The sequence below is a fragment of the Poecilia latipinna genome, unplaced genomic scaffold, assembly GCF_001443285.1.
Source record: "Poecilia latipinna isolate Pla-1442-1.1 unplaced genomic scaffold, P_latipinna-1.0 Scaffold253, whole genome shotgun sequence".
In the NCBI taxonomy this organism is placed as follows: Eukaryota; Metazoa; Chordata; class Actinopteri; order Cyprinodontiformes; family Poeciliidae; genus Poecilia; species Poecilia latipinna.
In genome coordinates this window covers 34939-59979 of record NW_015112869.1, presented here as the reverse complement: position 1 = coordinate 59979, position 25041 = coordinate 34939, and the positions used below count along the sequence as shown (strand labels likewise).

General features: G+C 42.6%; 3 protein-coding genes and 1 long non-coding RNA gene across 5 annotated transcripts in view; 3 read left to right on the top strand and 1 right to left on the bottom strand.

Annotated features, from left to right (window-relative positions):
• zyg11 (zyg-11 family member, cell cycle regulator) overlaps positions 1-3927 on the top strand; it is a 14603-nt gene extending 10676 nt beyond the window's left edge. For both annotated transcript variants that reach the window (XM_015032892.1, XM_015032893.1), the window contains exons 16-18: positions 923-1020; positions 1617-1804; positions 1893-3927. In XM_015032892.1, coding sequence (XP_014888378.1) covers positions 923-1020; positions 1617-1801 — 283 coding nt within the window. In that variant the 3' untranslated portion in view covers positions 1802-1804; positions 1893-3927. The remainder of the gene's footprint in view (positions 1-922; positions 1021-1616; positions 1805-1892) is intronic.
• Positions 3928-4155: 228 nt separating this feature from the next.
• Positions 4156-9474, bottom strand: echdc2 (enoyl CoA hydratase domain containing 2). Its single transcript, XM_015032902.1, has 11 exons — positions 9130-9474; positions 8142-8209; positions 7978-8065; positions 7812-7898; positions 7629-7721; positions 5799-5855; positions 5636-5698; positions 5422-5546; positions 4920-4970; positions 4784-4831; positions 4156-4629 (listed from the first exon to the last, which is right to left on the bottom strand). The coding sequence occupies exons 1-11, from the start codon at positions 9368-9370 to the stop codon at positions 4552-4554; spliced, it is 999 nt and encodes a 332-aa protein (XP_014888388.1). The 5' UTR covers positions 9371-9474; the 3' UTR covers positions 4156-4551.
• Positions 9475-9479: 5 nt separating this feature from the next.
• On the top strand, positions 9480-17287 carry LOC106947715 (uncharacterized). Its single transcript, XR_001425036.1, has 4 exons — positions 9480-9557; positions 12867-13032; positions 17004-17153; positions 17228-17287. It is a non-coding gene; the product is annotated as an uncharacterized LOC106947715 (long non-coding RNA).
• A 640-nt stretch (positions 17288-17927) lies between these two features.
• lrrc52 (leucine rich repeat containing 52) overlaps positions 17928-25041 on the top strand; it is a 25152-nt gene continuing 18038 nt past the window's right edge. Inside the window, exon 1 of the mRNA XM_015032891.1 lies at positions 17928-19106. Coding sequence (XP_014888377.1) covers positions 18458-19106 — 649 coding nt within the window. The 5' untranslated portion in view covers positions 17928-18457. The remainder of the gene's footprint in view (positions 19107-25041) is intronic.

Genomic DNA, 25041 nt, shown 5'->3' with positions numbered 1-25041 from the left:
GAGTTGAAAGCCAAGTAAAATAGATGTGTTTTAAGACGAGCTTTAAAAGTGGACAGTGAAGGGGCCTCTCTGACCTGCAAAGGCAAGTTGTTCCATAATTTGGGGCCCATGACAGAGAAAGCCCTGTCCCCTCTGAGCTTCCTTCTTGATCTCGGTACCTCCAAAAGCAGCTGATCTGCGGACCTGAGAGACCGATAAGGTATGTATGGGTGAAGAAGCTCAGAGAGGTAAGCCGGGGCAAGATTATGTAGTGATTTAAAAACAAACATAAGAATTTTAAAATGAATCCTAAAATATGCAGGCAGCCAGTGAAGTGAGGCCAGGATAGGGGTCACGTGTTCCCTCTTTCGAGTTCCTGTCAACAGTCGTGCAGCAGCATTCTGTACTAGCTGCAGACGTGAGAGCAGCGACTGACTGACTCCCAGACAAAGTGCGTTACTGTAATCCAATCGAGTTGAAACTATTCTATGTAGTTTATTTGTCTTTTCAGACTTTTCTATCAGGCAAACATTTGAGTCGCACTCAGAAACTTCATTACATTTTGTGATTTGAGGTGGTTGAGGCTTCCGCTAACTAGCTGCTAACAAAACCTTTCTAGCTAGCTGATTATTAATTATCTCCAGTTGACCCAATGACTTTCGTCTTTGCCATTGGACAACTTATGTTGCAAACCTGTTTGATGGTCAAAAAAAGCCTGGCACTAATATATGAAATATGACATTTGCTTTCACACATTTCTGTCATAAAACAGGTCTTAAATTTCATTCATAATGGTCTTAAAACGGTCTTAAATGTGATTTGGTGAAACCTACACCAACTGTCACGATAAAAAGTAGACATTATTCCTACTGTGGCTGTTTAGTAAATCTTTACAGCTTGTTAGAAAAGTTTAAAGTGAACTTGTCCTTCTCTTGTTCTTCAGGTCTTTTAATCCATTCTTTCCCCTGCTGGAGTGTTTTCACACACCTGGCGTCCAGCTGTGGGCAGCCTGGGCCATGCAACATGTATGCAGCAAAAATGGTGAGACACGAACACTTTTAAATAACGTTTCTTATACATCTGTTTTTTCTGCAGTGATGTACTGTATTGTAAGCGGTCTGTCTTTTTCGGTCTTCAATACACGCGCACATTATGTACATTTGTAGAAAAGTGGTCAGACTCGGTTGCACGTCCTTTGGATCGCGAGTCCAATACTTTTATTTCTAATAACTGGATAGTATTTTCTGCTATAGTCTTGTGCAGTATATTATTATTCTTATTTTTAACACTTTAAGAATTTTTAAACTTCGTGTTGCTGTTGCACCGTAATTTCCCTTGTGCAAGACAATAAAGGCTGTTATTGTGCTATTCAGATATTGGTGCTGATAAAGGTATTGATAATCCTTGAAGTTTTTAGATATGTTTTTGTCAAGATTTGTAAGTTCAATGACGTTTTTTATGCGTTCTGCCTAAATAGATTAGCTGAAAGTTAGCTTACGCACACCCCAAACTCTGCTGGAAACAAATACCTGCCACGCTTTTCAGATTTTTATCAGTCAATACTTTGAAAACCTACCATCCAATTCTTCCCACCACCCCGCTCACCTCTCTGATGTTCCGTTGCCACTTTGCTGCAGCGTCTCGCTACTGCAGCATGCTGTTGGAGGAGGGCGGCTTGGACCAGCTGGAGCACGTCCACACGCACCCGCAGACCCACAAAGATGTGAAACTGCTGGCTGAAAGCATCCTGGAGAGCCTGCAGCGACACAGAGCGCGCACCGGCCAGCCCGCGCACACAAGTCGACGCCCGCCCGCACAGTAACAGGTGAAGAAAACTTAAAAAAATACGATAAAATAAAATAAAAAGCTTACAGCTTCAAAGACGTCTCATCCTCTGGCGTCTCCCCTTTCAGAAAACGGTGAGCCCTGATGAAGAAAGGGAGCTGGAATGCGGTCTCGTCACGGAAAAGGGAGTCGTGTGAGAGCAGAGCGCATGCGTGGGCGATTGCGACGCCCGTCGCGCAACGCAAACGCTCACGGATGCTTCTGAAGAAAACAGGAGCAAAAGACAGAGAAAAAGCTAATGTTTGCACACTCTAAACCTTATTTATTTCCTTTGTGTTCTTTTCAAGACAGAAATATTTTGAGCCCAGCGATAGGGGGGGGGAAATTGAAATCCTGATAAGCTGGGTTTTGTATTTGTGCTCGCTCTCGTTCGCCTGAGCACTTGGATGTTTCTCGCACCAGAAAACGCTGAGGTGCGTCGAACCCCAAACCGACTGACTTGAGCGATAGGGTGGAGCTTTCAATGGCTCCAGGTGTGTTGCCAACTTCTTTATTGTCTGAAATGGGGGGTATAACTTTAAATACATGCATGACACTGCTGAGAGCTCAAGCATGCTGGTGTGAATGCTCGTACTATTGGTTTTAATAAACGCCTGCACGTTTGACTGTAGCGGAGCTCCAAGCACTAAAATCATGCCTCTGCGTCTGCAGCGCCCGCTTTATCTACCTGCTAAAGGGGAACTTGATACGGATGCGCTCGGAGGGTCTAAGTGTTCCACAAAATTACTGAGAATTTCTAGTAAATTGATATTTCCTAAACTCGTTTGAGTAACAAATCAGTTTCAAAACTCAGAAGCAGATTTTATTGGAATATTTAGCCCATTATGTCTGTCTGTTTTTTGTGCAAGTGTATTCTTCTGGACACAAATGCTAATAACGACCTGGGCAGAGTAGGCGTCATCAGTTTTTCTCCTTGGGAAACGCCTGTATATACGTTTACGTTCTGCACTGCTTCCCAACCTGCCGGTCTGAAGGAGCTGCCTTTTCTATATGGTGTAATATATAACGAGGACAAAATAGTTCTCTGCCAAGGAGGATTTCAGTTTTTGCATGCAGTTTTATTCAGATATTGTTTTTTTGTTTGTTTTTTTTCACCCCTAACATAAATAGGAATCATGTCAAAGAGGAAAAACTGCTGACTGTGATGCCACACCATGTTGGATGCCTCTGCTGTCCTCAGGGTTCCCATACAGATGCTTATTTTCTCCATGCAGCTTTAAATCTGAAACATTTTTTAATCGTATCACAGGACCACACAGAGTTGAGGTTCAGCATTGTGGCCATTTGAAGCAGCTTATTTTAAAATCTCTCAAACAAAATCCCTTGCAGAAGTATTTGAACTTTTAAAAATGTTTTCCCTTTACAACTTAATGAGTAGAAGAATGACGGACTGATTTCATACCGCTTCTAATTTTTTTTTTTGTCCTACTTTACTTTGTGTTTGTCACACAGAATTTAAATAAAATAATTTGAGGTTTGTGGCTAAATGAATGAAAAATAGTTGCTGCTAAAGTTTTTGTTCTCACTTAATTTATTAGTCATTTAGGAACCACTGCTTTAGATGCACAAACATTTTTTATACTCAGTTTATTTATTTTTTTAAATGCTTATCCAGACTTTGAATAATACGAGTTACTTGCATGTCCAGACTGCATAGGAACCCAGAGGACAGACGCTGCCACTTTAATTATTCACTTCTTAGTTTCTCACGTTGCATTTTCTGTGCAAGTCGCATCAACCTGCGTTTTACAAACTGCGGTTAAAAACGGAGATGCCATGAAGGACAGGTCAGTTTGCATACATAAGGTGAACTATGATCACAGGTCCAGAAACCAAAAATAACATAAGTCAGTCAGTGAAGCTTACCTACTGTACACCGCCTCATCTGCTCAGTGAGTTATGGCCTTATGGTTTTGTTAAATTTGTCATGTACCGTTTGTTATGCATCCAACTGGGACTGGATTATGAGTTTTAATAAGGATTTCTGTCGCTTCAATTGAATCCGGCTGTTTCGTCCATTGCTCAGATTTAAAGCCAGTTTTTGTTTTCTTACGATTTATTTCAACTAGAAAAGGGGTAAAAAAATAAATAAAAATGAAAAAACCGAGACTGTGCCATACTGCTGCTCAGTCATGTTTTAAAGTATGAAAATAAAGAATGTATGTTGCCATATAAACTGTTTTTTTTTTTTTTTTTTAGTCCACTCAAAAGATTATGAGCTATAAGATACAACACAATAAAAACATGGCCTGTAACATCAGTTTTCATAAAACTTAGGTACAGACCATCAGGAAAGCAGACAAAAAATATTTTTTGATCAATACCAATTAGTAGTTTTGAACCATTTCATTTTATTTTTCTAAACACACAAAAAAAAAGACCTGCTGGTTCCTCAATAGAGGAGATATTTTTGCACAAAGTAAAATGACATCATCTCCAACTAATCAAAACATATGCTACTACTTTTACAAAACTCAAAGTTCAAGTCAAATTATCTACTGATGATCGATAACGACGATAGATTTGATCAACAGAACCCACCCACTCGTATCCTACTATATCTCCTTCTGAACTTTGGGTCAACTAAGTAAAAAATAATTTTGCAGCCCTCACTGACTAAAAACTTTAAATGCATCGTTGGATTTGGGGAAAAAACAGATTTTCTTTGCAACGGTGTTCTACAAATATCTTTCTTCAAATTCATGTTGGTATGTCGGTGGAGCGCTTTCATTCCCCGGTGTAACGTGGCTGTCTCTTCTCGATGAAGGCCGCCATGCCCTCCCGTCGGTCCCGTGTGGGAATGACCTGATAAGGAACAGACGCCGCGTGAGGAACTGATCAGCTTTTACTGAAAGCAGTAAAGCTCTAACAAGTATGACACATGGGAAGGCAAAACCTTTGGAATCGTTCACTTCTTTACATTAAAACAATGATTCGGAAACGTCGCCGGAAAACGTACCCTGGCGTAACACAGCCTCTCTATCGCCATTGCTGACCCAATGTCAACCTGCGGGAAATGGATTGCGGTCACTCCGTGTTTTGATATAAAGACATTGCAAGAAGCAGATTATGAAGATGAATCCCTCATGCATCACCTCAACACCTCTATTTATTGCTTCTTTGGCCATCCGCACTGCAAAAGGAGCCTGGTGATCACAAAGGAAACGACATTGGATTTTACATCCATTTTTTTTTTTTTTTTAAAAAGATGTATTTAAAACTGGACACAAAAGCTTTTCAGTTTTTTAATTAAACAAAAACTGTCGAGGAAAATACAAAAAAAACAAAAAACAAAACATGCATTACTTTATATACATGGCTTTCTCAATCAGGTCACAGTTTTGCAGAATGGAGCGTTATCAAGGCTCCATTTACTTTCTGAACTGTTTCTGAAACACTTATCTGGTCACATTTTTAAAAGATTTAAAAGCATTAAAGATGCATGTTGAGTAAAAATATGTTGAGGGCCATTTTGGGGTCCTCTACCTACCACTGGTCCATATTTATGTCCCACTCTGCTTCTTCAGAACATTCAGATGATATGACTGGACGGCCACCACCTATTAATTTGCAGCTAAAAATAGACTGTGATCTAACCTGGGGTAGAATCTCTCTGGCCAGGGCCAGAGCCTCTTTGTAAGCAGCATCTCCGCTCTGGTTCTGCTCTACGGCTCTGTTTACAAGCCCCAACTCGAGAGCGGTCTGGCCTCCCACACGCCTCCCTGAAAACACACAGAGACGGACAACCGCATCGCTCCATCAGACCCTCTTTGAGTCTGCTCCGACGTCTGCATTTCTGTCTCGCCACCACCTGTGAATATGAGCTCCTTGGCCAGAGTGACGCCGACCATCCGCGGCAGCCGCTGACTGCCCCCTGCAGGACAAAAACCCCGTCAAGGTGAACTTCTCGCAGCTCCTTCGCAAAGCAAATCAGTGCGGCTCGGGGTGATTGCTGTGAGCTCCGGTGGACTTACCCGCCCCCGGGAGCAGCCCTCGCGTTGTCTCAATCAGACCCATCTGGGCTGAAGTTGCTGAAAGACACGCACGCAAAACAGAGGACGGGTGAAGGTCAACATCTGAGTGATGCCTCTGTCAGAGCGTCGGGACCCAAACACCTGCTCACCTCGCTCAGCCGTGCTCAACCAATCACTGAAGTGCCACACCTAATATAACCTATCCCGCGGTGATGTATGTACATGCACAGCTGGGCAGATGGCTATCATTAGCGCCACGGCTCCACTCCAGGCCATTAAAACACCCGAGACAATAAAAGTGATAAGAAATTTATCCCCTTTACTGCCTGAATTATTTACAGCTATGTAAAGAAATGGATTGTAGATGTAATGTAGAGATATTTAGTGGGGAGAAAATCTGTTAAACCTTGACCACTAGATGGCGACAAAGGTTTCCAATATGACTTTTGGATAGTGTGGGATATGCATCGTCAGGCATTAGTTGGATAAAGTAAGGCTGCTGGGAATACGCTGTGAATTCACAGCAACAAACTATCCAATGACCAAAAGTTGTTGAATTAATTTCCTCCTAATCTCTAACATAGGCATTAGAACCCTAACTTTAATCCTAATTTCTTCCCATTTGTTAGATTTACATTTTCCACAGGTATATGTTTTTAAATTCATATCACAAAGCGTTTCACTAATTTGCCCACCCAAAAAGACTTCTTGTATCCAGAAATTTTTATGGTACAGCAGCTTAATTTTGTCATCAGACTAAACAATTATTTACTGTAACACTACTGAGTTTTATGGGGTTTTTTTTATAAGGCTGAAATCTGCTCAAAAAGGAGCCTAAGTGGGGTTAACATCTAGCCTTCCACCTCCATGACAATTTCTCCTTGTTTTGTAAGATACTGAAAACAGATAACTACCTCACATATCCCTCCCACTGTAAAAAGAAAACCCAACCTATTCCATTGTTGCCGTTCTCTGTAGATTTTAAGGCATCTTATTCATTCTCGTTTTCTGCAACACGTGGATGACTTTTCAAATGGAAACATTTGTGCTGCGCTCTCACTTGGACAGTGTCCAATGTCCTTAAAATTCCTCAGTGAAAAGGGAAGATAAACATGATTTTCCACAGCAGATCAGTGTTGATAGTGAGGCACTTACGGTTCCTTGCAAGTATTTATACCACTTCAAATTTTCCACCTATTGCCATGTTTTAACTTCAAACTTAAATGATTTATATAACACAGAAAGGTTCATAAATGCTTAGAGCGAGAAAAATGACAAAAATGATTTTTAAAAAATGATGTAAAAAAAATCATAATCATAACTCTGATCTTGAAAAGCTGTGCATAAGTGTTCAGCGTCACTGAATCAATGTAACCCACAATAGGATCCAGCACTTCCATTTCATAATTTATGTTGTATGCTTTTTTAATGGGATTTCACACAAAATACCACTAAAATACATTAAGATCTGGGGTAGTTGCCTCACAAAATGTGAATGTTGAAAACGGACCAATACTTTTGCAGGTCATGTGCCCTCTGAGAATGTTTTTCGTGAGACCTTGGGACGCACCAGTACCTCGTGGTGAGCTCCACTGCTCTGAGCAAAAACTGATGCAATCTGGGAGCTGTCGGTCTAACGCAAAGACTGACAATGGAAGTTCCTATCCTCCGTCACCCTGTGTAAACTCACCCGCTGACCTTATATGACTGGATTACTGACAGCTGCAAAGGGAGAACATGACGTCCCCCTTCCAGCTGCATTAGCGTCACCTGACTGAGCAGCCGTGTGCCTTTTCCCCGGCCGGGCTTTTGACAGGTGAGGTCACTCACAGGCAGTGCGCAGGTCGCAGGCCAGGGCGAGCTCCAGTCCACCCCCCAGGGCGACGCCGTCCATCGCCGCGACAGTGGGCGTGGGCAATACCGCTGCCGAGGCAGTTAGGACGAGGTGAGGAAAGTTCAAATCTCCACCTCAAACTCATCATTCAACCCCCGTATATTGTTTCCCCCCGCTACCTATTTGAGACATGAGGGAGCGCAGGCTCTGGACAAACAGATCGGACTCGGAGTTGTCCATCAACGCTCGTTCTTTCAGGTCGGCACCTGTGAACAGAAATTGTCACTGGTCCACAGATTCACTAAGAACTTTCACGCAGAGCCTGGCCTCCCTCCCCCCCATCACCTGCACAGAAGACCCCCGGCACCAAACTCCTGAAGATCACCACACGAACCGCTGAGTCATGGGACAGAGTGGACACCAGCTCCCTCATCTGCACACAAAAGAGTTCAGGTCTGTGTCTGTTCTGCGAGTGTGTGAAGGTGTGTGATGTAGACAGGTCTGCTCACCTGTGACACAAACGTGTGACCGAGAGCGTTCCTTGCTCTGTGGCGGCACATCAGCACCTCCACTATTCCTGAGGGGACAACAGGCAGCAGCACAAACAAAACACAAGACGTTAACCCGAATGGTTAATAATGAACGGATTCATCAAGCCTGTGGGTGGATAAGCTACTGATTGTCAGCAAAGTTCATGTCCCCTGCTAGTGTCTCTGGCTGTGAGCAGTGGAAGTAGAAAAGTCACTTCCTATTTTCTGTGAGTTTGGTTTGTTGGAGATGGTGTGAAAATACTGAGCCATCATGGGATTCCCAAACAGGAATGTGGCTGCAATTATCCCTGCAGCTGTTTATTTTATTAATATTTCCAAACAGTTTGTGTGTATTAACTTTTACTCAGCCAGCTGACAGGCAGTGTGCTTTGAAGTTTCCCCAAAGCCCACATGAACTCTCACACATTATATATCTCAAATTTTACATTTGCTGATAAAGAACAAGCCTCTGAAACAGCTAATTTAGAATAGCTAATTTACAGACCAGGGGTTCACTAGTTACCAATAAACCATCTCATATTAAATGTCCAGACAACAAACAACAAAGAATGGACCATATTAAAAAGATGTCCGCAGTGGTGGGTTTGACCGGAAGTGGAGCCCCCTAAAGGAAGTTCTTCTCAAGGCTCCATTGAACTTCGGTCCGGCTGTGGTTTCAGGTATAGCGGCACAAAGACACATTTCACTCTATGATTTCCCCTGTGAGACAAACACAACTCTACCTTCTAATAATAATCCAGAAGTGGGTCACCTGTGGGAATGCTGCTGCTTCTTTCTTTACTAGTAACCAAGTAGCTGCGCGGATGTTTGCACGCCATACAAAGGATTTAAATGTTAGGAAATAATCCATCAAATGAATGACATGTACCTGCTAACATGACTGCGGTCGAGTTATAATTATGATAACAATAATAATGTTTTTTTTTTTTTTTTTATGTGTCCCTACCCTTGTCCTGTCCCTCTAGCCGCTTTAGGTCCACCTCCACGGACACCTCCGCCGCTGTGTGCTGTGAGCGGCTGTCGGCCCGGCTGCAGGCCGCGAGAGAGCGATTTCCCCCGGCTAGCAGTTTCGTCGCGTCCCGGTGTAACCCAGGGTGTTTAAGTCGTTGCGTTTCCCACCGTGGGACAGCCAAGCGCCGCAACAGAGAGCACCTCGGTACTGCCAGTCTGTAAAGGACAGAAGCCATGTTCAGTTTTTTTGTTTTGTTTTGTTTTGTTTTGTTTTTCTGGTCCTAAAAGAAACGGCGTGAGAGCAACTAGAGAAAAAGTGGCTGGTCGGAGGCAGCAGGAAGTTTACTGGAGGTTTCTTCCTGAGGAAGGAGGGACCTGTTTGCCCCAGGCCGCAGTCAACAACGACAGCAGCGACAACGCCGAGTGAGCAACTCCTTTTATTCACTGTTGTCATAATTTTAACTTACATTTATATAAATAGACGCATATCAAGACTATTTTAATTATTAGTAGTGTGTTCACGTTTTTTTTTTTTTTGTCATGCTATACCTGCTAACTGTAATGCGTGTTTTGATTTTGGATGTGAAAGACCTACACAAAGTAAAGAGTAACATGGTTTTCAGAATGTTTCCTAAACATGCAGTGGTCCTCACTATACTTTACTTTGATACCCACAAATAAAATGCAGAGCAAACAACAGCCTTCAGAGGTCACTTATTGATAAAATGCCACCCAACTGTGTTTAATCTAATCTCAAATAATTCAGTTGTTCCATTAATTTTTTGTTTTTTTTATTTTTTATTTTTGCTGGAGAGCATCAGTGATCAAACATTAGTGAACAAGCAGCACCATGAAGACCAAGACAGCGGACACGTCTGTGGAAAAGTTGTGGAAAGGTTTAAAGCAGGGTTAGTCTTGAGCATCTAACAGAGGTCTACGCAATCAACCATCCAAAAGTTTGAGCACTAACTACAAAGAAACGTGCCTCTCACATTTTTTTTGCTTGCGTTGGTCCTTTTTGGACTAAGCAGGCACGCACATGCAACTGACCCGCAGGCTGCAGGCGGACCTCTAGTTTTGTTGTTGAGGTAAGGTTTTCCATCAGACTGCTTCTGGTCTAGTCTGACCATGCATTATTGAGCACATCTTTTACAAGTTATGCAATCGGTCAGTGACAGACGGACACGTCGTGTGGAAGAGAGAGAGAGAGAGAGAGAGAGAGCTGGATATCTGCATGCACGTCCATGTGATCCGGGCACCGTGACAGAATCTGACCGGTTATCAATCAGACTCCTTTTCTGTCTGTCACAACGATTTTCGGTGTCGGTTTTTATTGTCGCCTGGCTTTGTTTGCTGCTCCTAATTTGCAATTGTGATGTAAATTAACGCTGTGAATAGTGCTCAGAGTGCAGGTGGCTGTGTGTAAAACTGAAGTGAAACTGAAACATTAATGAGGGGTTGCACATGTTCTCATGCTTACCATACACTAGTCCCAGAAATGTGGCAGAATTTTTATTTATTTATTTATTTATTTATTTAGGGGGGAGGGGGGATAATTTAAAAATCAATCTTTTAAGTTAAAGTTTGAGTCAACTTGTGGGTGGAAATCGCAGCTGGAGACCGGCCTCCGGGTTCTGCGGCGCTGCGATGCTGCGATGCGATACCTGTAGGATTTAGAGCAGAACAGGTCGTTCAGATTTGATGTCTGGCATGTTTTCATTCCTGTGCGCCACGAGACGGAAAGTGACCCTGGCAGCTTGAGAGTGAGGCTGTCTGAGTGACAGAAACTGAGCCTGATGGAGTCCGCTGCAGACGGTTTGTTCCTGGGAAAAGAAAAAAAAAAAAGATGCACAAGTTGGACGCGAATCACACCAAAGCCGTGGCCTGCTCTGACGCAAACACGTCAAGGTTGCCTTGATTGTCAACAAAGCAGTTGCCTTCACGTCATATCGAGTTGCACGCTGATTTTAATTTTAGGATGCAGGAGCAAGTTGCTCACAGCCGTCCATGTTCTCAGCTCCATCAAAGCCCAGGGCTGAATGCGAGCAGGGAGGCCTGGTGACAGGGTATGAGGTCAAGCATGAGGGGATGAAATGTCTGCAAGGAGGAAGATGGCAGGCACAGTGACGATCTGCTCAGGGCGAGTGCAATGTGTTTGACCTTTGTGTCTGATGATAGTAGACTGTAATTCTCTTGTTGGCTTTGCCTGCACCTTTAGATGCAGCTCCACATGTCACACACACGCACACACACACACACACACACACACACACACACACACACACACACAGTTTACACTCTGATAAAGGCTACTGAAAAGCTCTTCCTTGCGACATTAGATTGAGCTGAAATAACTTTTTTTTTGTTTTGTTTTGTTTTTGCCTAAGCTTTGATCAGAATATGAACTGTTGCTGATTAAATTATGTAATACGTAAGTTTATCTATTCCAAGCTTTGAATTTTTTTTCGTAGGTTAGTTTTTCTTTAAAATGTATTTTTAAAATCTGTTTCAGATTCATTTCTTTACCTCCCTTCCTCCATTTCCCTTTTCATCCATCACCTTCCCTCAGCCTGCTTTCCACTTGGTCCAATATAATTATTTAGTGTTTTATCAATTCCAACATTTAATGATCCCTGCTGGTGAGTATTTCTGTTCACAGCCTGCACTTTATAAAGGAAAAACTAAATTCTTCACCCAGTGGCATATTACGTGCATCACAGGAGAGAGTTGAAAAATCTAAAGAAAATCTCAGATGATTATTAATTTAAGGTGCAACTTGCTCGTCTGCACAAGAAAGGACGGGATGATGCGTCTCTTGTCACGTGAGCCCATCAGCACGTGGCCAAAGTACGCAAAAGTCCTTCTGCAGGTGTGGATTGCGTTACCAGCGTGTGTTGATACTGGAAATGCAATAGCTCTGAGCTTCCCAGCAGAACATCCCAAACTCAGAGGATCATGCATGTTTCAGCAAACTCCAATGCCGGTCCAGGAAGCTGCTGGTCATTTTGAGTTTTTTTTTTTTTTTTTTTTTTTTTTTTTTAACAATTCAGGGTGTGATTAGCTCATGCAGGGAGAGGGTAGGAGGTGGAAATTTTATTATGATATTTTATGGTACTATTGTGATACTAATTATTAATTATTTATTTTGTGTTTTTTTTAGGTAACTGTGAAGCTGTGACTGCATGGCACAGCTACACAGTGGCACAAACACAGATATTGTCTTGGAAAAACATTCCCATTTGAATGTTTTTAGGTTTCGTCACCTAAATAACTTAAACTTACACTCTTACAAAGTAAGAATTACACTACTGCATTTAATGTTTTCAAAGTTATTGGTGTTATTGACGTTCTCGTGGAAAAAACGGTGAAGAAAATGGTACAAATAACACTTCCAATAAAGCAGTCAGTTTAAAAAAAAAAAAAAAAATCAGTAATTGAAGTTTACTGAGAAAATGATAAATCAAAAATTATTATCCTGATAAATTTTACATGAGAAATGAGGAACTCTAGGGTCAGTGATGACCTGATTGTTGTGTGTTGAAGCAGAAACGCATCTAAAAGCTGCAGGGCCCCTGGTGTATCACATAAAATCTCAATAAAATGCATTGAAATTTTAGCATGGTAAAAACGGACAAAGTGCAAGAGCGAGTTATTTTCAACCATATTCTGATCCAAACAGTGAAATCGAATGTCCTGTCTCTTCATGTCGAACCTTCTCCCTTTCCTTTCCAGATGATGATCACACACAGCACCGAGCCAGTCAAGATGCACGGGTCACCGACCGGTCTTGATCCAAATACATTGTGGAATGATGGAGCCAGACTCACGACCTGAAGGACGCAGACTGACGGGACGAGAAGAAGAGAGGGGGAGAGTTACAGATCAGTCAGCTACCGTGGTAGGAAATAAGTTTCATTATTGATTCTAGTAAATCTCCCAAAGTAAAGAAAAAAAAAAAAACTGACCATGTGAGGTAATGGAGAGGCAGCAAAGGTGACACCTGCGCTGGCATGAGGTTGATCCTCCTTTGTAGGTCGGGAGGATCGGGCAGCTGACAGAGGAGACGGAACACACCCTTAATAAAAAAATAAAGACTCCTCACTGATCACGTTAGGGATCACGTTCTCAGGGGCTCATCCGTCAATTCGAGGAATGTGTGTGTGTGCCCCCCCCCCCGCCCGCCCTCCCTACGCCTCCTTTCACGTGGGCCTGCACTGCACACAAAGCCCTCTGGAAGCTGACACCGTTTAGAGCAGCCAGAGAGGAAAGTTTTACATTAAAGATTCTGATGGCCCATGGCTTCACCAAGCCAAACGGGCTCGTTTTCCTCCAGCTGGCTCTGCACTCGGCCCGAGCTCTGCTGTAATAATGACACATCGGAGTCCAGATAGATAGATAGATAGCCGCGCCTGACCTCGGCGGCTCTGGAATGAGACGATGTCTGCGTGTGTCAGGACTGCAGCATGTGAGCCTGAGTCGTAAAACCACCTGTGATTTATTTTCCTCCTGCCACAGGTTGCTGGTTTGGGAACTTTAAGAGCTGCTTTTTACTACCTTTGATTGCTTTATCCAAGCAGTTCTTTATAGATGCAGAGCAGCGGGTCATCTTAGAATAAATATTAAGGAACGGATTAAAAAAAAAAAAAAAACACAGTAGAATCCACTTTTTGAAGGGAATCTGTGTTTTACAGTGTCCCTTTTCACATTGCATCTACAAATTTCAGTGTATTTCATTAGGATTTTATGCCAGTGTCCAACATGAACTACACTACGAAAGCGAGGTGTTACCGTGAATTAAACGGGAAATGACATGTGGCTTTTTATTGTTTTATAAAAAGAAAATAAATAAAAAAATCTGGCATGCATTTGAATTCAGCAACACTAAATCAATGCTCTCTTAGGCTGGGATTCCAGCTGCATGTCTTTAGGCGTTTGTCTACACCAGTTTACACATTGAATGACTGATGTTCTTTGTTTTTCTTCTCTTTGTAAAATAGTTCAAACTCAGATCAGAGGAAGACACTTTTCCTGTTGAAGTTTGTTCACTAACGTTCTCTTCGCAAACCTCTGACACGGCTGGATTAATACCGACATTAAATTACAAACTCTATTTACCACTTGCATCACTTCTGTGGCACGAAACACACATCCATGCCACACTTTTCAGATTTTTATTAGTAAAAACAACAGAAGGTTAGGCAGTGTTTGTGTCGATCTGTAACATGAAGGCTCAACAAAATGCAGTGACGTTTGTGACTGTAACATCACAAAGAGGTTATGAGTGGCTACTTCCGTGCAAATAACCCTCAAAAACCTTGCAATGATTTTTTATTATTATTTTTTTTTTAAATCTAATTTAATCGGTGACCAGGTGGAAACTTAAAAACGACGCTCCAGCTGTATTCATCCACAGTTCGTCCACATGGATCAGTGTATTGTCAATATGTAGCTGAAATAAGCTTTGATTAGAGTTAAACTATATTCGCATTTATTTTGGACTTTTCTTTGCTTGCAGCCCAGTTAGGTAAAAGTGATTTTTCTTCATTAGGATCCTCTGCCTCGACATCTTATGGTTTTTGGTTGCTTGTTAGTGGAAGTCTCCACTCCGCTCTCAATTGGAGGGATGGAGGGAGGGAGTGGCCTCCATGTTGCTGTTTCTACAGAAGCTCTGCAGGTCTCTTTTGATCCACCTCATCATTGCTTTCAAGTCACTGTCACTGCAGCCTCCACAGACACAATCCAACTTCTCGCACTGTTTAGCAGCAGCCATCCCTACTGCAAGCTAAGTGATTTAACTGAGACAGACGAAATCTCTGGGTCGAATCCAGGAGTCTGTAGCTCTGGTTTTGGGGCGACATGCATCTCTTCAGTCCCTCTGCAGTGGATGTGTTTACACTGGCCCTCCAAACTGCACACACACACCCACACACACACACACACACACACACACACACACACACACACACACACACACACACACACACACCCCTGCTAAAACATCAGGGGTTTTGTCATGTAAAGAAAATCTAGCTTAAATCATTTGTAAAACTTTCTGTACAGCTTAGGTACAATTATCACAAGGTGCACATGAGTACAATACTTTTTAAGTACTTTTTTTTTTAAATTCAGTTTCACCATTCTGTTTTCTTGAGTTCATGTCACATATTTTGAATCTGATTAATCAAATCCCACTCTCCTAATAAGATTATCCTGGATTCTGATGATATTGGGTAAAGCTGTAGTTTGCAGAGAGGTTGTGAAGAATTAAATATTGCAAAAAACTATCAGAAGCAAGATGCAACAAAAATGTGACAGAGAAAAAATAAATAAAGAAAGAAAGAAAAGTGTGAGTATTTTTGCAAGACGCTGTTAGCGTTGTTGCCCCCTTTTTGTTACGGTTGTCGTTGCTGACCAGTCACAGGTGCTGGTGCACTGCAGCAACATAGCTTGAATGGTTATTCAGGCATCACTGCTTTGGGTATGGCACTTATCAATCAATCTTTATTTATCTAACAAAATCTCTATAAATTAATCGTTATAACACGATGCATCTCCAAGCCTCGGGATCCAACGTACCCACTCAAACTAATGTGATCGTCACATTAATCATTTGCCTTCCTTCTTGGTTTTAAGGGTTTAAATCTATCGGACCTAATCATCTTTCTTGCGTAACATATTTAACCGCCTGAGGCTGACCTCGGCTTCAGCAGCTAAGCTCCCAGTTTCAGGAGCGTTCTCATCAAAATGACTGTGGGGAGAATCAGGGAGCACAAGTGGTGACAGTGGTGAGGCAACTGAGTGAATCAGCAAATAAATAAACGCATGCATTTTGACAGCTAAGCGTGTGCGAGTTCACTTCCTTCCTCAATTAAAAATCCCACAATGCCAAACAATTAACAGCCTAACGGAGCGAACACAATCCAATCCGAACGCGTTGTTATTGTCAAGAAGCCGCCGGGGGACACGCACACGGAGGAGAAATTAACCAGCGGACCAGATGAGATAAGGCCCTTTACGTCTGTGTGTGTGTGTGTGTGTGTGTGTGTGTGTGTGTGTGTGTGTGTGTGTGTGTGTGTGTGTGTGTGTGTGTGTGGCTAATGCCGCCTGCTTTCACACGAGATTATGTACATTATTTATTTTTTTTATACAGTCCAACCACCCCCACACACCCCAGCCTCCACATAAACGCAGCAGCCGGTCTTGGTGTCGTGTGGAACCCTAAACAGAATTTGTTTGGGAGACGACGATTTACCACAAACTCAGCTGATGTTCTCTTCATATCATCCCTGTTCAAAGCTCAAGCGTTAAGAGTTCGGGTGTAATCATCGATATAGTTTGTAACTGCAACCAAGTGTGTTTCTTAACCAAGGCAAAGTTGAAACATTCAGCCTTCTGGGTGCAGTAACTTCAGTGAGACATTGTCATCTGGCCTCTGACGTCGGCCTGACAAAGGTTTGCTCCACTCCTCGTTTTCATCTGTGAGACGTTTGAGGTGTTTCTCACAAAGCCTCTCCACCGCATCTCAGTAAATCTAAGATCTGGTTTCTTTTTCTTAACTTCTGCAGGAGTTAAGAAAAAGAGTAATTTCTAAATCCACCGGTGGATTTAGGAATGTTTTTTGGGGTTCATTGTTATCTTGCAGGATCCAGTTCTGCTTCAGTTTTATTTATTTTCTTTATTATTATTATTACTTTTTTACAGATGGTCTCAGCTTTTCTTCAAGCACTCTCTGATTAGTTTTACAATTCACGGGGAGCCCTATTGCACCTCCAGTTCCATAATTCACAGCTGGTATGAGGTTCTGTTGGTGAAATGTTGGTTTATACCCAACATATAATCTATTCTGGTGTCGACATAATTCACTTTTAGATTCTCTCGGGTTTGCCTGTTCCTGCACTCACCTGCCTGTTCACCCTCCGATGGATCGTCATTCACTGAGCATCGATCACCGGGCGGTCGCCAGCCTCGGCTTCGTGGGCAGACTCGCCTCCTCCTGGAGCTCTGGTGACCCCTGCGTCGGTAAGATCCACCCTCTTGGAACCTTCAGACTTCATCAACATCACTTTTTGTAATTAAAACTATTTTTGCATTAGTTCTGCTGAAGCACTGACTCTGGACTGAACCATGACGAGCCAAATAAAGGATATTAATCATTAAACTGGAGTCTGATAACTTTATCCTGGGTCACTTTTAAAAATGTAAAGCCATAAAATATTTCACTCTGTCTACATGGATTTTATACATGGGATGATATGACATTCCACTATCACATCTCTGTGTTTTAACAAATGCTGGAGAAACTGTATCACCCTGCGACCTTCTCTGGCATCATAATAATAATAATAATAATAATAATAAAACAACTAGATGTTAAATCGACTTATGCGCATGGTTCGCTTCTGCCTCGGGCCGGCCCTGCTTCTCATTTTGTTTGCGCATCTGTTCACCGGACGTCTGGTTTTCTGAAAAAGGGCATCACCTTGTGACGTCAGCAGCACAAATCACCTACATGGCTGAGTCACACACGGGCACACACACGTACAAGTGTGTGTCCGTGTGTGTGTGTGTGTGTGTCTGTAGCTGCGGTTTGAGCGCGTATGTGCAGAGGAGGAGGGGGGAGCGCAGTGGGGCGCGCTGAGCGGCAGAGAGAGCATCAGTACAGCGCAGCAGAGCGCCGCGGTGACACCGGGAAAGGACGCACCGATCTCCGAGGAGAGGGGGGAAATCAGCTTTTGTTTTGTTTGCTGGATAGCGTCACACACACACACACACACACACACACACACACACACACACACACACACACACCTGACAGGCGAAGACAAAAAAAAGAAAAAAAGACAACAACAACAAAAGGGAGGTTGCGCAAAAGTAGTCTGCAATATTCAGGATTTCAGCCGATTTCTGCAAGTCGTGGCATCTTGTTTGGAAACTAGTCAAACAATGCACTCTGTCGGAGACGGCTGATGCCCGAAGATGGGACTCGGAGGAAGTTTTTGGCGACGTCCCGCTGTTTTGTGGTCCTCAGGTGGGACAAAGTCTGGTAGGTCTCTCCGGTCACCTTCTGCTATAATGCCTTGTGGCGGCGCGCCGGCGTGCGTGTGACTGACTGACTGACTGACTGACCGACAGTCTGTCCAAGAGAGAAAGAGAGGCTGGATAGAAACATCAGGCAGGCTGTCAGGCAGCGACGGCTGGACTCCCAGCGCAGGCTTCTCTCCTCTCTCCCCGCTCCCCAGACTCATGCAGGATGCCCGGGAAGCGCCGCCGGGGAGCGCTGGTCCAGCTCAGCCCGAGTTCATGACGCCCTGGGCGGTCTCGTCATGCGTTTCTTGCCCGTGCCCAGCGCCCATTCCCTCAGGCTTCTCTTCCTCTTTATTTTCGTGATGGGGGTGGCCCCCTCTCCGGCACTCACAGCCGGCTGCCCCGACGGATGCGTGTGCGACGACCAGCTGGTGGTCCAGTGCGCCGGGCAGGATCTCACGCTGTTCCCCAACGACCTGCCCCTGGCGACCCGGCAGCTCATCCTCTCCAACAACCGTATCGCGGACCTGCCGCCCCTTCAGCTCAACTACCTGTCCGACCTGGTCTATCTCGATTGTAGCAACAACTCGCTGACAGAAATCTCCGAGTCTACTTTCGGGAACTTGCGGAAACTCGCCTACTTGGACTTGTCTTTCAACACGCTGCTGCAGATCGAGGACCGGACTTTCGGGCCCCTTTCTTCCCTGGTGATGCTCCGGATGACGGACAATCCGAATCTGGGAGAGATCCACCCGGACGCCTTTTCGGAGAACTTTGCTCTGCAGGTCCTGGACGTGAGTCGGAACAACCTGACGGTCTTGAACATCAGCAGTCTGATCGCTCTGCCCGCTCTGCGCTCTCTGGGCCTCAGCGGGAACCCGTGGAGGTGCGACTGTGACACCGAGGACCTCTGCCTGTGGGTGCAGATAGAGGGATTCAAGTTCCAAGGTGAGTTCGGTCAAAACCTGTCCGAGGCAGTTTTCAGAAATCATTGTTGATGGGTGTAGGGGTAGGCGATACGGTCTTAAAGTTTTCGATATTCGCGATGTTTTTTTTGGTGGGGGTGTGAGGAGGATTATTTATTACTACTGTTTTTTAGGTGATTTTATGACTGTGACTGTGTGTCACAGCAATAACAGTGTTACAAACACAAACAATGCTCGTGAAAGACATCCCCAATTTTGATCCACCCATCCAAGAAGTGTGTGTTTGTGTTGTTTTTTTTTTTTATCACTGAGCTGCACATGGTAACTGTATTATTATTGAACAAACATTGGAGCAAATGGTAAAGTTATCAATCCTGTCAGGACAGTTTTGGGACATTTTAAACATCATTCATTTGAATTTATCATAACAACAATAAATCAAAAATTTCTATCATAAGTAATTTGTCATGATAAATGATACTGTCATGATCCGTGTTTTTCTGTTTAGTTATTTTGGGATTTTCTGTGTTTAGTCCTGTTTCCCCGAGTCTCTGTGTTGTCCTCTCAGCCCTTGATTGTTCCCAGGTGTGTCTCGTTCCCTTGATTACCTCGTGTGTATTTGAGTCCCCCTGTTGTCTCTGTCTCTTGTCGGGTCCTCGTCAAACGTACGTCATATGTCTTTTGTCTGCTTGCCACCACAGTCGTACTGTTAAGTCCTGTGTTGGTTCCGCTCTCGTTTTCAGTCCGTTGTTCTTTCAGTTGCTACCGGTAATTAGCTGTGTGCTAACTCTCTGCCGTATTGGACTGTCTGATCTCTCTTCATTAAATCCATCATTTCTTTCACAACCTGGGTCTCTGAGCATCCCTAATGCATACGTTATTTGTATTTATTTATTTTAAGAAACATTCCAACATAAAATATCTTATGCATTGTTATTTGTTGAAAATGCCTCTGCTGTGCGGCATCTTTTCCTTTTTCTGGCTTGGAGAGTAAATATAAATCCATAAGCCAAAGCAGCCCTATTATTATTGACACTTTCACTCAGATAATCAGAGTTCTATTAATTTAGCTCCTAATTGGTCAGACTTGATGGGAATATGGCTAGAGCATTTCTGAAATTAAACCATAAGAGGCTGTATGAGCCTTGAGCGAACAACTAGGAGGACAATACTGAGTAACGGAACTGATTAGGTCAAAGCATATCCATTTTTTTTTAGAATGGCATAGTCAAAGTAAGTCTAACTGAGAAAGTCTGAAGATTTTCTTACTTTACTTCCTGCAACACACACTCCCCCTCAAGCTGCCCTTCACTACTCGATAAGGGTTTAGCGGGTTTTTGCCGACATGTCCATTAAGATGTAAGAAGGGACTTTGTCAGAGCAAATAAGATAAACCAGAACGTTTCCCTCTGATTGAGGACCAGCCCAGACGAGCTGTCTGTAAATGTTAATAGAGCGCAGCTCCAAAGCAGGTGAGCTAAGGTCAGGATTCATAACAATATGTGTGTTGCTTTTTATAGCTGATGTGTTCATCAAAGATAACTCAGTGTCTATAGGAAGCCTGAGGCCAGAGTCGTTGTTTAAGGGACGATAATGTCCTTCTCGTACTAGTTCTTTTTTTTTTCCATTTTTTTTTTCATTGCTCGACACAGACCCCTTCTGGATACACAAACACAAACACACAGACAAATCCACAAAGGCTCATCGGTGTGTGTTTGAGTAGGTACTACCCAAACACACACTGCATATAAACCTATGACCCTTCAGTCCAGATGGTTAATGATGGAGCTCGAAAAAGATGGACATTGACTATCTGATGAAGGGCAGTGTGAGTTGATGTGGGTGTTTCTGCGTGTATATGTGTGTGTGTGTGTCAGAGTGCTAATCGGTGTGTGAGCTGAGGGGACCTGGGGTGAAATGAGGAGCTTGAGAGGAAGCTCTCCTCTTGGCACAGAGTCCCTAAAGTTGTTATCCGCCTTCAGCTGAGCCAGACTCTGAAAAAGTGTTGCACATAAACAGAGAGCTTGCTTATTTCTGTTGTCTGATGTTCTCTTTCTCAAATTCAGAGTTGATATTCTGACTGAGCAGCTTGTGTATGTTTGTTTATGAATGCCTCATAGGTTCACATGCATGAACATCATGACTCGCTTTGGTGCTTTGAAAGGACAAAATAAAAAAAAACAAAAAAAAAACAAGTTTGAGTTTCTTGTGGACACTTTGTCACACATGTAGTGAAAGTGATTTATACAAGCTCCAGCTTGTTCATACACCTCCCACTAAATATTTGGTTAAATATCCTGTAGCAAGTTGCACATCGACCAAACACTTTTTGGAGCTTCTAGCACAATTTTGGCTTATTTTCAAATTTAGCGGAGTTCGTTTAAACTGTTTGGTTTCCTGATTCTGACCTGATTTTTGTTTTTTAGCATAATGTCCATGTTTTTGCACAATAATGGCAATAGTGGTGTTCCAAAAGTTTAATATTAACTTACTTACATTTTTCAGCTGTGTTCTTGGGCTCGTTGTCTGATCGTACAGGTTCCATCTCACCCAAATTATAGCCTTTGGAAATTACCCAAGAACCACCAAAGCTTCGGTCAGTCATAAAGTGGGAAATACTGAAACTCCAGTGTCATTAACCACAGGGAAACCAGTTTAACATCAGAACATTAACTGAAAACCTCCAAACTAATATCCAAAATAAACACATTAAAGCCGGCATTACCCCTGGTGTACAGACTAAATGCCTTCTGGAGAAAATGTTTTTGATGTCAGACGAGTATTGTATTTTTTAGGGGAGAGCGTAAGGGAACCTGCTGTTCTGTGGTGGCAGCATTATTCTGTGGGGCTGTTTTGCTGCACATAGTAGAAATGAAAGACTGCCTCATAATTCTTTTGCTTCACCTTCAAATTTAAAATGCGGACAAAAGTGTGTTTTCATCCAGGTCAGTTTTCTCAAACACACATCAAACCCAGGGTTCTGATAAACTCTCAGAGTGATAATTTGTGAAATATGCTTAGTAGGTGAGTTATCAATAGAACACATTCAAGTTAAATCTACAGATTTTGATAAAAAAAAAAAATAGAGAGAGCACTTAAATATGCAGCCAGAATTACGCTGGAAGCTTATTGGTGTCAACAGTAAGTGTATGATTGATGTGCAAATTACTGCTGAGCGTTTATCCTAATGTCATAGGGATTTATGTGTGTATTTGACCCTATATGTGTAATGTCATCCCAGTGCAACTTGGAAGAAATGAACGATAAATTAAAACTTGTTTTGAAAACTCACCCCGGAAAAATAAGAGCTCAAATGCATTTCTGACAGCTGAAGACGGATGACATCCATGACCGGGATGTATGTAGGAATAAAGTCTCACAAAGACAAACCCGCGGACGTACACGGCCCTCATAAACGACTGCAAAATAAACGTGCGACACGGCGAAACGAGGGTCAAGCGAGCAGCTCTGTGTTGGAGCCGTCAGCGTTTCGTCGGCCATGAAAGCCTCGCGGTCGACCTGCAGGCCTGTGAGTCCGACGTCCACAGATTCCAGCTGTGGCCGTCTCTCGGTGCGAATATGAGTCAGGCGCGAACGTCGGTGGATGTTTGTGGGTTCAAAACTCAAAAACAATCACTTTGTTTTGCTGCTGACGACGTGGCTCGTATTTGACACATGGATTCGTGTTTAGTCACATTGTGTTTCAATTTGAAGGCAGCGGTGGGAATCAGGAGAGGGGCAACGTCTCACTTTGAGCAGAAACAAACCAAAATAAAAGCAGGGAAGTATATGTTTTAATATGTTTAAAAGAGTTTAAAAAGCTCTCTGACTTCGTTTCCAATATTAATATTGAATGTTGACAGGTGTAAAAAGACGTAGCTTTGCTCTTCGTTGAGCTGCTTTTTTTTTTTTTTTTTTTTTCCCTCTGGGGCCGAAGATTTTAACCTTTGGTTTCATGAAATTGTTTGGGAAAAAACATTTCTACAAATCAAATTAAATACTGTTTGCATTACTAATGAATACTGGAGGAAGTTACCAATAAAGTTATTGATCGTGAAATGGAAATACTGAATTGCTCCATGAACCTCATTTTTAATACACAGTTCAGAGAATTGGTCAGGAACAGCCGATGCTGTTCTGTATTATATGATATCATATGTCATTTGTGTGAGAGTTTGACATGTCAGTGCACAACAAAAAAAAAAATAAATAAAAATATTCAATTGTTTAAATAATTTTGTTTGCTAGATGGAACATTTTGGAGTTTGTGCTACTTGCAGTTGATTTGGGAATTTTGTTCCTGAAATCTTAATAAACTTTATTTTTAGTCTGGTTACAGACCTGTTTTATTTTTAAATGCGACATTTTAATTAAATGGCTTGTTGTCCAAGGCAACACTGGAAACAGCAAGGGAATATATAAAAGTCACAATCGCAAAATATTACAATCGGGTCAGTTTTAACGCATTTCAAAACTAGTGAATATGTTAAAGAAAAAATAAGTAAATCAGCAGCAAGAACCAGACTGCGGCTGAAAGTGGAGTTTTGCTGAGGCAGTCCTGAACTCCGGCTTCAATTTATCCAGTGAGTTGGAGGAAGTTAGAAGAAATGTTTTCTGAGAGCAGAAGTGTAGAGACGTTGTAGACCGGCACCCTACCCAGGACTTTAAAAAAGGCCAGCCTACCCTACTTACTCTTTCAGAGAAATAAACTAAATTTAATCAAACCATTTAAAAATGACAAATTTTCTGACCAGACAAACTTTACACCCACAAATAACATCCATCGTCAGTCACCTTAATGGTCTGCCTGCTGATTCGTTGCTTTAGCGATCTCTTGTCGCCATGGCATGAACCTTGTTGCTTCCTTTATTCTTCAGATGTCTTCTCCTTCTTATGGCAAAGATTTTATCTGATTCATAACCCATGAGCAAAAAGTGTTTGAATACTTTGCCTGTTTTGGGTTTTTGTCTACAACAGGCAGGTGAGATCTGTGAATCTGGAGAGCACGTCTTAAAGAAGGATGCACTTCCTGTTTTGAGAGGTGAAGCTCTTACGTCTCTGTGTCTAAAATTGGTTTTAAAATGGCTGGTCTTTCTCAGAAAAACAGAGATGAAATGTGATCTTGAAGAGCAACTCTTTCTCCTCTTGCTGAAACATGTTTGTTTTTGTTATGAAAGAAAGTGGAAAAAGTGATGACAAAAAAAGGTTGTTCAGTCAGTGCAGTTAAAGAAAGACGGAGTTGGCTGAAAATCCTGCAGTTTGATAAAATTACAAAGAGAACGCAGCGCCGCGCCGCTGAAAATGTGTCACCGGGTGTCACAGAGCGGCATGAGAAAAACAACCACTGAGAAGCGTCTTTTTGTACTGTCATGAAATGGCTTGAAGAACTAAACAAACCGCAGCCTCAGTGTTCCTCTGAACGGTTGGAACGGCTCATATCTACTCCGGGAGACAACTAGGTCTTGCTCAACATTCGCCCCTTGAACCTAAATTAAATTTGCAACCATTGATGCAGGTTTAGTGTGTTTCTGTGAGATTTTTTCTTCTCTTTTTTTTCTTTTTCTTTTTGCAAGAAAAGTTGACATGTTCTGACAGTCACCAAAGTCAAAAGTTTGGTTTCAGGATGGTGAGGTTGGCAGCTGTTTTCAGTTCTGTGGGAAACAAACAGGAAGAGGGTAAAAAAGTGACCAAAAAAATAAGAGGATAGAACTCAGTCCAAATAAAAAGCTCTGCAGTGTTTTGTAAAATTTTTCAGTACCTTTTAAGCTGAATGTTTTATAACAAAAAACTTCAGTGTGTTTAGTTTGAATCTTGAAGTGGTTAAATGGTTTATGTGGATAAAAATCTTAAAGGTGCAGTGTACTTCTGACCTGTTCATATGTGGCTGGAAGCATTTTTCCGCTCCCCCCCCCCCCCCCGCGCCCGTACCCCCCACACCCCCCCACCCCGCCTCGAGG

Coding starts and splice junctions, on each gene's coding strand:
- echdc2 (XM_015032902.1), bottom strand. CDS start 9,370: ATGGCTTCTGTCCTTTACAGACTGGCAGTACCGAGGTGCTCTCTGTTG. Junction 8,210..9,129: donor GCTAGAGGGACAGGACAAGG/GTAGGGACACAT, acceptor TTGTCCCCTCAG/GAATAGTGGAGGTGCTGATG. Junction 5,699..5,798: donor AGGGCTGCTCCCGGGGGCGG/GTAAGTCCACCG, acceptor TTTGTCCTGCAG/GGGGCAGTCAGCGGCTGCCG.